General features: G+C 41.5%; 1 protein-coding gene across 3 annotated transcripts in view; it reads right to left on the reverse strand.

Annotated features, from left to right (window-relative positions):
- Positions 1-307: 307 nt before the first annotated feature.
- DGCR2 (DiGeorge syndrome critical region gene 2) overlaps positions 308-15666 on the reverse strand; it is a 44939-nt gene continuing 29580 nt past the window's right edge. For all 3 annotated transcript variants that reach the window (XM_077787160.2, XM_021549898.4, XM_085593091.1), the window contains exons 5-10: positions 14700-14776; positions 12643-12819; positions 11095-11298; positions 6634-6786; positions 5952-6188; positions 308-5168 (exon numbers count right to left, since the gene is read on the reverse strand). In XM_077787160.2, coding sequence (XP_077643286.1) covers positions 4927-5168; positions 5952-6188; positions 6634-6786; positions 11095-11298; positions 12643-12819; positions 14700-14776 — 1090 coding nt within the window. In that variant the 3' untranslated portion in view covers positions 308-4926. The remainder of the gene's footprint in view (positions 5169-5951; positions 6189-6633; positions 6787-11094; positions 11299-12642; positions 12820-14699; positions 14777-15666) is intronic.

Genomic DNA, 15666 nt, shown 5'->3' on the forward strand with positions numbered 1-15666 from the left:
CTCCCTCTGCAGAACCCCCTGCCCCTGCACTCAGCAGCTTCCCAGGGGTTTGGGGAGGGCAGCAGGAACATACTGCTCTTCATTTTCTTGGGTATAAACTCAAGACTTTCCTAAATCACACTAATACAGGTGAATCCCACTGGAATCTGTACACATAAGAACTCTGGCAGACTACCTGCTCAAAGTTAAATGCATTTATTGATCTTTTTGCAAGATCACAGCTCAGACAAGTGATTTAACAAAACCCTCCTTCACAACGCTGGGCAACCACATCGACGCAGAAATCAGGAGACATTGGAACACAACATTTCTCTTACAGAACACAATTTATTTGGCATTTGGATGAAATGTTTCTCACAGCATCTTGAAAAAAAAAAAAGGAGATTAGTGCCAACCCCAAAGAAGTTAAAATGAAAACCAGTGTCACAGGGACTCAATTATTATAGTATCAAATTTTAATTCTACATGGTATTTCACACAATATCAAAATCTTTTATACACTGCCACAGTTAAGTCCAGTCACAAACCAACTACACAGGAGAAGCCTGCAAGTGCAGCACTGGCTAAAATGATTTTCCAGAGGAAGGTACAAAGCAGTGTCTCATTCTCTCACAGCCTCCCAGGCATCCTCAGCCCAACACACAGGGATGGTGCAGCACAGTCACCTCTGCTGGCAGCAGCCCTGACCCACTCAACACTCGAGGGGCACATACTAGAAAATTAAAGCTATGTGGTACTGTAGCAGTCAGGCAATGCTGACTGTTATTAGGGGGAAGCGCATCTTCATCACTGAAAGCATCTATTCCAAGGAAACACCTATTTCACTTGGGACTGGAGAACATGAGAAGCAAACATGAACTTTGACTCACCTCCTCTACACTCAACTGCTCTAATTTTACAGTCCAGCTCCCAACTTGCAAGGGAAACTTAAAAAAGACATTTCAGCAACTGAAAAAAGGAGATGCACATTATGGATTGTACGAGGCAACATTAAAACATCAGTGTTTTGCCACTGAGAAGTCACATCTGAAAAATAAAAACATCTTTAAGTACCAGGTTCAAATTAATTTAACATGAGATGGGAAAAGAATGGTAATAATTACTGGTCACAAAAAAAACCATTTTCTTTGCCAGTACTGAAACAGGCCATCACTCCATGGCACCTGTGGAGACTAAGATTCAGCCTTCAGAAAAAAATGTCCACCTACTTCATTTTACATCTAGATCAGTGTCCTGCTGGGCATGGCTAAAGGAACAGTCTGAAGCTCAAACTAAACAGGACTGAACACTACACAGACAAGCTCCTCGCACACCTGAATGATGGTGCTGATCCTGCACAGCAGAACCCACTGCCCCTGCAACATTTAACTCTGAACTCTCCCAGTATAGAGCCAGAGGCTGCTGTGGGACTGACAAACCAGAGTGTCTGGAGCTGCTCTTAGGGAACAGCAGAGGGCTCACCATGGCACCACGGTACAGGGAAGCTGAGGAGCAGCTTTGTCTGAGGCCACAGTGGGACAGGACCAGCCCAGCACAGAACCAAGCACTGGGACTTGACAACAACTGTGGTCAAGGGCATCCTGAGAAAAACACACCCTGGGCTCACACAGGCTGCTGGAAACCATGTGGTAATGTCATCTCCCTGCTGGGGCTGCAGGGACATTCAGGATGCACCAGATGTTAAGAAGAACATCCAGAGATGTGAATGGCAGTGGGGAAAAATCAATGCAGAAAGTAACTCCAAAGATCTCATTAAGTGAGTGGCAATCAAACCAGAGAGGTTTTCCTTGGGCAAGCATCAACTCCCTGTCATCAGCCCTCGGGACAAACTGCCCAGTCACCTTGCCAAGGGCAAGGAAGGTTTGCTGAGGAGTCCACTGTTGTCAAGAAAACTTAACTCTTCCCCAGTTGGTCCAGCAGTCTGAGTAGTTGGGACATTTTCTGCTACAAAGGCTCTTACTCCAAGAGAAAGTACTCAATGTGAAAAAGCTACATTAAAAGAGGGGGAGGGAAATGACAATTTTATTGCCAAATTAGCAGCTCACTGAGAGGTAAATGATCTGTACTTAGTGAGCTGCTCCATTCAAGGCAGAATTTCCCTTGTTTACATTTAAGATGAAGAAGGATAGGGGAAAACAGAGAAAATAGCAGCCTCCTGCCAATATACAAGTGGGAAAGGCTCAGAAGCAACGCAGAAAATATCACACTGAGGCTTCCTACAAAGAAGCCTGCATTTGGAATAGCTACAACCAGGAGCCACAATGAAGTTGCCAGTTGTAACAGAGCTTATTTGAAAATAAAATCCACCACAGAACCAAAAGTAAAATACAAAAATATTGAACAGATTCCCGCAGTGTTAGGAGAAGTGTGAGGTAAGGTATCTGTTCACCTCAGCCACAAAATGCAGCTTCAGAGACTGAACCAAGCCAAAAGGCCTTTTGTTATTGCGCTAGGATACTACAAAGGACAAATCTGGCTTCAAAAGAAATAGGAAATTTTCTACTTTGCACTGCTAACAAAGTACTTTTAAGGAACAGATTGTAGTAGCATAGACTTTGCATCCTATTTAAGTGTACACTATCACAGCCTGTCCTACAAGAGAGTGTAGCCAGCTTGAGAGAAGTATTAACTCTAGAGCCTAATTTCTATCTCAGTGCTTAGCTTCACCTAGCTGGACACAGCACAAAGGTTACGGTCTACAGTATGTATAGATATATATATATGTGTTTGTATATATATATATATCACCACCCAGATACACACGCACGCACACACGCATTCGTACCTATAAAACTAAAGAAAAATCAGTACATACAATGTATAAAACGTATGAATGTGCTCAAAAATGCACAAAACCCGCTTTATTTTCATACTTCAGAAATGCTCAATAATTTGAATGCATGGTTCTGACTACTGCTATCCATCCACTTCATTAGACCAGGACTTGGAACTCGGAGGAGGTCTCAGTCAGAGATCCCACAGGGTGGAGAACTGCTCCTCTAGTTTTGCAGCACTGCTGCTGGAGCCAGGCACAGCAGAGAGCAGGAAGGGGTGGTGGAACAGCTCCAGGCAGAGGCTTCCTACCAGTGCTTCCTCCCACTCGTGTGCCAGCAGCGCTCCCCAGAACTGTGATTCACGCTCTCCGCTGGAGTCAGGGCTGTTTGCGAGTGTCTGGTGCCGAGACACCAGATACGACCTCGATAACCAAACTCACAGTTTTCTGTGCAAAACGAGTTGAACTGTCAAGACCAATCCCCAAGTACAGTATAAGCCTATAGGCAAGACAGGGAATAGAAAGTAGCAGCATATTCCATGGGGAAAGAGTCAGCTGCACTGGGAAACCACAACAATGGGTTAGGATTTGTCATACAAGTATGATTTCTCATCATTACTAGAAAAATAGATCACATACACACTCCCATGCAGTGCTTTCTTCCTGTCCCTCTAGGCTCGTACCCTTCATAAGGTAACAGGAGACCACTCACAAGAGGCATTCTTTACAAATTCCTTAAAATTCATCTCATCTGCTGACTGTTACAGTAAGTCAAGGAGAAGTAGAGGCAATGGGAGTATGGGAGAAAAAGGTAAACTATTTGCACACTGAAATCTAAAATTTAAAACTGCCTGTGAAGATTATTTTATACTCATTATCAAAACCAACAGTGCTTGACTTTGGGTATTGTAAGGGATTGAATGAATCTTTGCCATCTGTAAATTAACTTAGCTTAAAGAGTTCAATACAAGGGGGAAATTTAGGTTGACATATCAGACTGAAGCAAACTGCTTTATTGATTTAAGTACACTAACCTCATTATAACCCCTCATGGGACCTGGATAAATGGCTTGGGGGACACAGGGGAAATCTCTAGAACAGGGTTGGCTATTTATGGGACTGAGATAAGGAACAGGTGTCCAATTAGAATTAAACATCACCTATAGTACATGTTGACCACCATTTTTAAGTGGTGTTTGTAGAACTGTAAAGAAATGAACTGAAGGGGAGGGAACACACATGCTAAATATAGCATGCAATAATAAAAGCAGAACAGTGGTCTTGTATCCAGGCCAATTTTATGCAACCGTTCACTGCAAAGAAGTTAAACCAGAAAGAAAATACCTCAATCTTACTTATGGGATTAAAACAGGGGTGTCATACAGTGAACTCAGGCTGCATCAAAGTTAATTGCTCCCCATCTCTGCCCTAAAGTACTTCCTAACACACATGAGGGTTCTACCAAAGGGACATCATACAGTTCATGGGCCAGAAGTTTATCCAACAATATGAAGTTTTGCAACTACCTACAACAAACAATTGTAATTGCAAATCCCAGTTTTCTCAGTACCCATTTGTCACATATTGCGTAGACCATTCCTGCTCCAGTTTCTCTGGTGTTCTGATCAAGGCAGACCAAAACCCCAAGTGTTTTACACAGTGTAACTCTTGATGGCATGTGTCCCACTCCATAAAACAGGCCCCCAGCCCCCTCCGCTGCAGCTCCATCTTCTCTGCTTGAACAGTGATTGCCCCCACCCTTCTTTTCCATTGTCTTTTTCCTGGGTTCAGTGGTATCCAGCCAAATCCAAGCAGCTCTCCTCTGATGTAGATTTTGATTCCTCTCAGGTTAAGGAAAAAAAAACCCAAACCACCCATACTTCTCACCTCCTCAGAAGTCAAAGGAATTCTCTGCTCTCCTTTCCATAGCCAATGGAGAAAAAGAGCAGTTGTACAATCCATATTTACAGGACAAATTGATTAGTGAATGAATAACAACAGCCAAAAGACGAGAGGCACAATCCTAATCTAGAACATAAAAGCAGTGTTTGAAAAACAAAGTGGAGATTCTTTCTGAAGTTCAAGCCACGGATTAGTGTTTGTCTGTGCAAACAGTTGCTAAAACTCTGAGCGGTGCTGGGCGTTTCACTCCTTTATACAATGGTGTTGAGGGAACAGTGGCTGTGGCGGCTGCCTGTCAAAGTTTCTGCTGGGGTGTTTTCATTTATGGGTGTGTCAGGAGGGACAAGAAAGGTGCTGCTGTCAGCAGAGTCTTCCAGCTCCACTGGAGAAGGACCAACTGAGGGAGGAAGCGATCCCTCTGTCAGCTGTGCGGATACATCACAGTTTCCTAGTGATGGAGGACTGCTTTGCACAGCCTGAGAAAGAACTCCATCTGCAAAGGACAAAAAACCAAGCAGAATCAGAACGTGAAGTTTACCATTTCACGTTCCCAAACAGATTTATGATCCGTATTTCTGGAAGCTCTGAGTTTTTCCTGGTTTTGAGCTAATGCACAACAAGATGAGACTGCAAAAGAGGAAAATTGTGTAACAAAAATAAAACTTTAACATATAAATAAAATGCTTGCTCTAATCAGGCTCGCTTATCTTGTGAAATATGCTGCTATAAAATCCCAAATTGGAATGATTTCTACAGTATGTGAATATCACAGCTGCAAAACTGAAGAGCACTGGGTGAATCATTAGACAGTGGTATTTTTGGTCAATTTTTGGGGGGTGTGGGTGGGAGAAGCAGGGAGGAGAGAAGAGGCTGGATACATTTTATCCAGAATCCCTTGTACTTGACATTTGTTCTACTTAACACCAAACTCTATCGACCTATCTTCAAAAGGTCAAAAATGGTAGCAGCATGGTAAAAAAAAGGTAACCAGCTAATCCATCCAAGGTTAGGCTCAAAAATAGGTTTAAGAGGTAAACTGCTTACAGATTGGATTCCACTGCTAAGTTAGGTGATTAAAAAAACCTTTGAGAAAAACCAAACTTAATGATACATTTTAACAAAAGACTTTCCCATCACAGAAATCACAATTTTTTTGGTAAAATGTCTTTTCTGTCACAATTGCTAAAACACATGATTATAGCTTAAAAAAAAAAAAAAATCCATCCTCTAGCCAAAATGAAAAAGTGGGAGAAAAAAGAAATTATTGCCTGCATACCTGGAGTAGAACAAAGGATGCTGTCTGGATTGACAGAAGCCTCGTAAGGAGGAGGTGGGTCATCAGGATGTTGAATATCTGGGTACTTGTAAGCAGTATAGGGTGGAGGGGGATCGTGAAAATGAAATGCTCCACCTTCCCCATCGTCTGAAAGATGCAGTGGAGTAAGGCCAGTTCCAAAACCATCGGGACCGTAATCAAAACCAGGCATCCTGCGGCCCAAGTTGAAATGGTGCACTATTTCAAGAGAAGAAAAGGAGTAAGTGACTTTATCTCGTGCTGGCTTCCTCAGTTTAAGTCAGATCTCAACACTTTTTTCCACTTTTCACACCCCAGGAACTCGGGTCTCCTGGAGACCTAGAAAAGCCTACATAACCCATCCAAGTCAACTTGCTGCAATTACACAATACCCAGGCCCACCTGCTCCTCAGTCTGTTTGTCCTGCATCACATCTAAATTTGACTCTAACCTCTTCAAACTACAAACTATTGTTCACACAGAAGATATTTCAGATTTGGAGCACATACAAACAAAAATATTCTTCCGTTATCTATAGAAGTTCAAGTTTGAAGACCCCACCAAGACACAGGTCTTGTGCCCACAGGCACAGTCAAGCAAGAGGATGACTTTTCTCCCCTTTACATACACCAATGTGCAGCACAAGGAGAGGGCTGATACTCACAATTGGCTCCGATCAAAGACTCTATGCGCTCTCTCCGCCGCTGGCGCAGCCGGTGGACCATGAAGAGCAGCAGAGAGAGGATGAGGAAGGAGGAGATGCAGCTCACGATCAGGCGCATTCCACCAGCCATTGAGTCAAACAGGCTGTTGCCATCTGTTCATAAAACATAAAAACAGCCTGTCATTTTTGTTCAAGATTCATTTTTTCTTGATGTTTTTCTGTCAGTAACACAGAGATAAACGTAGAGTGGAGATTCATTAGCCTGGTTTAACACTTCTCCATATTTCAAATATATAAGAAAAACATGAATCATCAGGTGATTTATCTTTTTACTGCAAGAAGATCTGAAAGTATCTAATAATATCTTCCTCAGGAAAAGGGGAAAACCAATGAAGGCTTCGGGCCTCCGAAAATTGGAAAAAAGAAAGGTTAGTGGCATATTGCACATCCACTTGTTTCCCTTGCATGGCTGATCATATTATACTAAAGAGACAAAGACTTGAGAACTGGCATATCTATACACTAAATAATTTCTGAACATCCTAACCCTTCAATTTCCAATTAAAAAATCTCTGAACATTGTCACTGTCACCCAGTACACTGGTTAGAACCACTAAGTGATAAGAACACAGTAATCATCACTCGGGAACTGAAGAGATTAAGGTGAATGGGAATTAAAACTTTTTCTAGAGTTATACTAAAAGCAAGTGGCAGAACAAGAAACAGACCCAGGAGCTCAGAACTTGGAGAGCTCTATCCCATTGCTAGCCAGACCCACACAGGAAAGGCTGTTGTGAACAAATTACCACTGTACTCCCTGCACCAGGCACAAGAAGCATTAATTTTTCAAATTCAAGTAATCCCACTTGGTTATGCATAAGTAGCAAACACATACACAGGTACTCTACACAAACTAGAATGACCTAAAGTTGATATAAGGTGTTCTTTGCACTAACTTCCCATTAAAGACTTCTAAATGAGAAACAAGCAGGTTAGGGGTGAGTAAGAAACAGATGAGGTGGTCTCACAACGTGGTCACCTGCTGCTGCAGGACACAAACACCAGCAGGGATGGCCCCCTTCCCAGGCACTGCAGGACCACTTCTCAGAGGAGCCAGCCAGATCCTGGCCACCTCTCCCACACCTACTCGAGCTGCAAGAGCTCCCTCCATACTTTCCCTTTCACTAACTGCAACTGAAGTCTTATAAAAGATTCCTCATAAAAGAAGGCTTTCAGCCTCGCAAAAGTTTTAAGTATTAGTTTGCTAGACATGCTAATAACAGAAAAATTCACCTCATTGGTATCGTTGCAGTACGTGGCTAACAGGTTGGCATTTATTATGTAACGCCTTCTTGGCAAGAAGAAATTCATTTAATAGTGCACTATGTATAAAGCTGAACATTACACCCTCTCAGATCTGGCTGTGCAGCACAAAAGCCTGGGTGCTGTCAAACCCTTCAGCAAGTACCACAGACAGAGCTTCAACTGATGCAGTCACACACCTCCCAGCCAGCACAGCCTCATGAACACCACAGACCTGCCCCTGCTCCTCCTCCATCTTACGGCGGGGCCGACTCCATGATCACTGCACAATATTCAAGGCTTCAGTAGCACTGAAGTGCCTTTAGTAAAACATACACATAGGTGCAGAGGCCCAGAGATGCTGACTTTAGTCATGGGATGAATACTGGTGGCGCATCCCCCCTCTGCAGGCTGCACTGTGATCTGAGAAATGCTCATTAGACCTCAGCCTTGATGAGCTGCACCTGGACTAAGCCCTCTTGAGTTTATCAGAAACACTGAGTGTTCCCAGGAACTAACAGGTGTCTAAAGAACATCTGCTTTTTAATGAACAGCCTCGGAAACTTATTTTTCTTGCCTGAATAACAACCTACTTGGAGTGATATTTTTGTTATTGCACCTTCAAAGACAGTTACTGACTCAAACTGTAGCTAGGATGGAAAATTACTAAAACTAGAGCCCACTCTCTTGTGACCCTAGAAACTGGAGTCCAAAGTGGGATCCTTTTGATCTCTCAATTCCCAGATAAGGGGCTCATGTGTATGTCTCAAACACCAACAATCAGGTGGCTGTGGAGCCAGCCAAGGACTGTTAGTAGTAACAGATGAGAATTGTTGTTAATAACAATTGATATCAAGGACAATTGATATCAACATGCCATGAGAAAGAACAAGATTTGTTTGGAGAAGGGGAGCCAGGTGGAGATAGGGCAGCATTTTTCTGTGAGAAAGAACCACATCACAGTACAGTGCAGGTGCAAAAATGTGTGGCAGTAAGTAGGCATGAACTCTAGGGTGGGACTGAGACCACCAAAGACACCTAAAGCCCACATAAATACAAAATGAATTATTTCAGAAAACTTGTTTTTACCCTCAGTATAGTAGTGCCCTATAACTGCACCAGTTCAGTCACTAGAAAAGCTTCAGCACATCAGTTCTTTCCAAGTATTTTATTTCTTCTGCTACCTTTTCACAGTTGCAGGTCTGTCTAAACAAGAGCCACAACAGAAAAATTATTTTCTACCACTACATGGAGAAGCAATAAACAGACTACCTGGGTTTCAAAATCTTCCTTTGCTATTTATCTTTGGCTAAATGAGAAGCATCTTTTAAGTGAGTATAGCTGTGATTGCTCAGCTTACTCCTACCACTGAAAAATCCCCCTACTACAAGTCCTTGAGTAATATTTGTTACCACTTGTAATCATTGCTCACCCACTCACACTGCAAGAGCTGATTACCTGCCAACTCAACAGCAGGATTTATTTCCCCCAGGTTTCTCCTTGGGTGATTAATTTACTTACTGTTGATTAGTAAACTGTTTTCTTTCCTTTGCAACACAGCTTAGGGAAGATACATTAAAGAATTGGACAAAGATAAATACATGCTGATTAAAGAAAGTAATTCATTAATTTTTGTCATCTGGAATAGTCATTTATAACCACCCAGAAGGAAAACTGAAATGTTTAATTTAAAATTTTCTGTGTTTATCACTAGCTGAAGCAACTTCATGATGACAGAAGTTGGATGACTGCTTGATAACTCCTTTCTAAAAAACTGAGTTACTGAAAAATCCACCAGAACACTTCAAGCAAGAGTATAATGAAAGAGTCTCATTTAGCATCAATACAGAAGAAAAGCTTAAATATGAGAAAGGATGGTAAAATACACTCTTCAGATCAGTATTCACGAAATAGTTAAGACCCACAGCAATAAACAAGGATTAAAGAACACGACATGAGGTTATCCCAGGTCATCCTATCCTGTCTGCTGGATGATGCTTTGCTGACACTGTTCCTGCAGATAAAAAAAGTGAAGCCTAAGTCTTAATTCAGCTGATAAGAGTGGGAGGAAGACTCCTGCTTTTTCCCTATTTTCACTGCAGACCTGCCACACTAGCTGCAAACATCTGTTAAGCTTAACCCTCAGAACAAATGTGCCACAAGGAGAGACAGTGGCTTTTAATGATTAATCTCCCTAGTTAGGACTAATAAGACTGCAAATTTGGAAGCCAATAAGTACCCCTTTATTTGTAACAGATTGAAATAGAAGCCTCTGATGGAAGAGTTGACCTTCTGCGTTTTCCACAGGAGTTCAGAAAAAGTTTCTTAATGCACTCAGATAAGATTGGGTTATTTTAAAATACCAAAAAACCCAGTATCACAGAATGGCTGAGGGTAAAGGGAACATCCTGAGATCATCTAGTGCAACCCCTGTTCAAGCAGCATCAGCTAGAGCAGGCTATGCAGGACAGAGTCCAATCAGGCACTGAATATCTGCAGAGAAGGCATTTCCACAATCTGCTCCAGTAGCTGACCTCTCTCACAGTAAATTCCAAGGAAGCTACATTTCTTTCCTGTACAGAAAAATAACCTCCCCAAAATCTGCACCCCAAAACAGTGACTGACAAACAGTTCAAAGTCAACTGCATTGACTTCATTGATCCAAAACAAAAACCTGCACTGATATGCCAAATCCAATAACCAAGGCTGTATGTCCTGATTACTATTGAAAAGATACAATTTAAAAACTCTGCTTCCCACATGATCCCTGCATGAAAACTTCCACACATAAACATGCTCATGACCAGAAAAGGATGCTTAATTAGTACTCAAGAGAAAAGTGTTTTGTGTTCATGACAACTAAACATGACAAAGGAAATGTACTAAGATGCTCTACTAAAAACCCACAGTATTGTCCCTCTCCAAACTGGAAATAAACTATTGCTTCTCCTTTCTATGTAGCATCATGGATAATTCATTTTTACCAGCCACAGCCTGAAGTGTTTCCCACTATTTGAGACCCTTCCCACGGGGTGGTTGTACCCAGCAATGTAGAAGCACTACAAGGATGTGTTGTTTCAAACAAAGCTATACCCAAAGATACCCAAGTTGAGCACTCAACTAATTTTTACTGACAAAACTGTAGCAACAGAGTCTTACCTGGGTCTAAGCAGGTAAATTTGCAGCACTCCTTGGGGTCCTTGAGATACTGCTGACACCCCTGGGGCCGCTCACACAGGGCAGCCACACACATCTCAGGCTCACCGTTGTGACACGTGCAGCTCAAACAGGGATCATTCCCTTTGGGAGTGAAGTAGTAGCCTTCATCAACAATGTTGTCTTTGATATCAACACAAGTCTGGCCTAGAACAGAAAGGCACATCCATATCCATGGAATTCAGCTTCATTTATTGTGTTAAGTGATTTGTAAACATAAGCAGACCACCAGTTAAAATCCAGGTCTTTACATTAAAGATCTTTGAAAAGGGATCTCCAGGGAGTGGAAAGGGTAATGGATGGTCTCCAGGGACACAGAGATGATTTTCAGTTCATTGAAAAGGTGGGTTTTAGGTATTTAATGGAACTGACACACTTCAAGCATCCTCTCCAAGATGGAGGAAAGCAAGTGGTCTGAGAAGCTTAACCTTCACTGCCAAAGCCTGCTGCAGCTCCCTTCCTCTTTCCTGGTATTAGGAAAAGCTGGATCTTTTCTAGACCAAATTTGAAGGCCTTTTAACAGGCCAGGACTAAAAAGGGAGCCAGGCAATAGTACTTCCACTGTCCTAGCAGCATCCTGATCCCTGCCCAGCAGGGGAAGCTTAGCTGCCTTTTGCCCACTGACCTAAAAGCAAGTGACAAAACCAGAGAGAGAAAACAGTGCTGGGAGCTGGCAGCTGGAATGTCTGCTCAGGGAGGGTGGCCTGTCCCCTCCACCCCAGGCACAGGTCAGCTGCTGGGGTCCACAGGGAAGATTAAGAGTGGAAGAGACCTGAGGAGGTCTCCAGCTCAATCTCTGATCAAAGCAGGGTCAGCCATGATATCCCAATGGGTTGTTCAGGGTTTTATCTAATCTGGTCATAAAAACCTCTGAGGACAGAGGCTGCACAACTTCCCTGGCAGTCAGTTGCACCCTGTATAACCTTCAAATTAAACAACTTTTCTCCTTGCAAAGAAGCACCACCTAGATCAGGTAATGTTTAAGATTACCTGATAATACTGCAAATATCTCTGTTGGTATCAAGGCTTTTGGAGTACAGCATTGCAAGATACAGAACAAAAGCCTTTTTTCCACTTTTAAGTCGGTGAGCTCCACTTGTCTTTCCCTTCTAGGTCTAATAATTAGCTAGAAAGAATTTTGTAGAATTTGCTATACTCTAAAATAAGCATTTCCTCATTTTAATGTGAAATTAATAACTTAAGAGCAATGTTTACTACTAAGGCATTAAAAAAAGAAACTTTTTTTTGCCCAAGTTTGTTTTGGAGCTGATACTGTTTCCTAATGATCTTTTAATAAAACTCTGTACTGTGTGACAGTCACCCATTATGACACTCTTATTTATTAAAATCAAGCAGAAATATAACTGCACCCTTTTTTTCCTAATTCACTGGGCAAAAAAATAGAAAGGGTAATGAAACAATTTCCAACTACTTATTATATGCATATTTAAACACACAACACAGTTAACACTGAAACTGAACCCAACTTACTCCTTTTGCAGAGGAATGAAGATTTCTCATAGCAGTTTTCAGCATACCAGCTGTGTAAACCGTGGCGCCGGAGGGTAGGAAAATGGAAATACTGGAGCTGGGCACAAAGAACATTTTCCTTTTCAGCCATAGCCGAACCAAAGATAGGGTCAGGGGGTAAAAATACTTCTGAAGAGCCTGGAACAAGATACATTGGCATTAGCAGCCTGTGGGCATGTAAAGCTTTAGAGAGGCTCTGTAACATCACTCATTTCATGCACACCAATTCCAATACAAAGAGTCCTCCAGCATCAGCTCCCATTAGCAACACTGCTCTGGGGGAAGAAAAACAGCTGGGAGGGAAGGGGTGACTCACACAGAAAAGAGGCTGCTGTTTTCAAAGTACTGGGTAATTCTGTCAATCTGAACCAGAAGTGATACTCCAACATCCCCACAAGTGCTGCTTCACAGAGCCCCATGGGGTTTGCCTGACAATAGTTATACACCTCCTCAAACCACGCTGAGTTTGGTCACAATTGCTACCAGTGAAGCAAGAACCCACACAGCAATCTTGTGCCTGGCACTCCATGCACCCACCAGTGCTTCCAAGGATGTGCATCCACCCATGCAGCCCTGGCAGAGCCACCCCATGTTTGGGGGAATGCACTAGGGCGTCCACAGCTTGGTCCTTTCAACTCATGAAACAGCATCTTGGCTCCAAACAGTGCAAAAGGTGTTGAGGACATTTTCTGGAGGGCTTATGTTCCACATGTCACAACAATAAATTAAAATTTTCAAGCTTTAGAACCCTAAATCACTTTTCAAACAGGTATTAGAAATTCAAAGTCTGCGTCAATACAAGCCTAAGAAAAGCTTTTCACAAACTACTGAATGTTACTATGTAACCTTTACTTCATAGAGGTATCTATTAAATAAAAAGCTTGAAAACAGAAGATTATACATTATTGAGGAGGTTTAAATTCATATAATGCATCAAATTAAATAAAACTAATGATAAAGTTAAGATGATTTTTTCTGTAATTCATGCGTCCCTGTTGTGACCTCTCTGTCAGCAGATGGCAGTGCAGTCAGCTTTCCAAAGAGCAAGGAAAGGTCCTTTTAAGGAGAATCTTTGTATTCATGTGTCAAAGGAAGTATTTTTCAAGACCCAACTGTTTGAAAATTCTGATCATAATTATGTGTCTGTACCTAAAGGAAAGTTTTTCTTCCAGATTACCCCTGGATACTGAAAACTATGCATGAGAAAAAAACTATTCAAATTAGTTTTCAAATGCTACACTGGAATCCACAGTGCTGATGCTTAAAAAGCAACACCTTTGTTATAAATTTTCCATTACCTAAACCAGTACACGAATTAAACAGGCAACTGTACACATAAGAGTTATATTATGACTTTAATCTCTTGACTGAATTAGCTAGTAATAAAAGGTGTAGAAACACAGCTTTGCATTTTCAGCAGAGGGAGCTGCTTGTTTCGCAATGGAAAGGGTTTAGCCAGTGACGCCCATCAAATTGATGTTCAGTTTTTCATATAAAATGAGATATATTTCTGGGATTACGCAAATTCTGACATGGTTTAAGTAAACTACCTGAAATACTTTAGAAAGAAAATAATCTGTGTAAATTCTGCAAAATTCAAGTGTGTTGTTTTAGTATACAAAGTTCTATCAATTTTTAGAAAGCTAAAACCTCCAAACATGCTACACTACTGTGCAAATACTATAACCAGGAATCAGCAGTTCATCTAAACATTCACCACAAAGAATGAGGAATTACAGTGTAGTTTCCCCTCTCTCATTTAATCAAGGTGAAAGCCCAGATAAACTGACACATATTCTTTCCATGCCAGTGGGAAAACCCATAAAACTTCTTAAACTTTAAAATAAGATGTGTGTTGAGTATTAAACTCTTCCACTTCTACCCTGTGAAGCGAAGCAGTTCACCTATACTACTTCAACACTACCAGTGAAAGAAGTCATGTTGTTCTTGCAAATCATATTCATGCTTTAATACAGTTTTCATGGGCACTGAACTAAGCAGCAATTTGAAAGACCCACCTTTATAAGCTACTTCCCAGTGACCTTCCAGAGAGTGATTTCGGTTGGTGATCACATACTGATATCCCACCCAGAACCTGCAAAACAAATTAAATTACATTCTAAAGACACAGGCCAAAAACACAGCAACAAATTAAATTACACAGAACCTCCTGATGCCTTCATATGTAAAAGCCGATTTTCAAAATATTCTGGTGACCTTTTTCCTTATCTTTCTGGCCCATACACTAGCAATGTCAAGAGACTACAGGTGAGGAACAGAGGAAAATACCTGATAAAATACTTAGTCGTTTTCTAGTTTACAAGTTATAACTGATTGTGTCCTTTATTTCTACTCATAAGCAGCACCTTATTCTGTTGTCATGGCAGCACTTCAGTATCTCAAACCCAAAAATCACACAGCAGCATCCAGAAGCCGAGCATTTCTGAACAACTTAGGTCAAACTGCTCTGGATCAAACGATTTAACTCTCCAGAGACAGAAACACACACTTACTCAGACACTCCTGGTGATCTGTCACAGCAGCGCATGAGTAACAAAAAAACCCATACACAGAAAAATAAGGAATTGTTTGTTGTGAACTAACAGAATGAAATATCTAAAACCACTCAAACACAGTAGTTGCAACTCAAAATGCCTTTTTACTTCGTTCCTATCTCAAAGTTGCTCTTTGTTAGAGCTACAGGTACTTCACGGAAATCAAAATCTTGTTGAAAAAGTTAAATAACTATTTCTATACAAGGCAGTGCAGCAGCAGTCATTGTTAAATCCACCCTCCCTGATGCAGCTCAAGAATACCTGTACCTTGCTAAGACAGCCTGAAGATAAGAAGACTCTGCTGATAAGAAGACTCTGTTGAATTGAATTATCTGTTAATATTAATTTTAAAAAACTCCAGATGAGGCATTGCCAAACAGCCAGCCAGCACATTCATACTGGCTTACTCACCTGATGTAAATTTTACCAT

The sequence above is a fragment of the Lonchura striata genome, chromosome 15, assembly GCF_050655825.1.
Source record: "Lonchura striata isolate lonStrDom1 chromosome 15, ASM5065582v1, whole genome shotgun sequence".
NCBI classification, from domain to species: domain Eukaryota; kingdom Metazoa; phylum Chordata; class Aves; order Passeriformes; family Estrildidae; genus Lonchura; species Lonchura striata.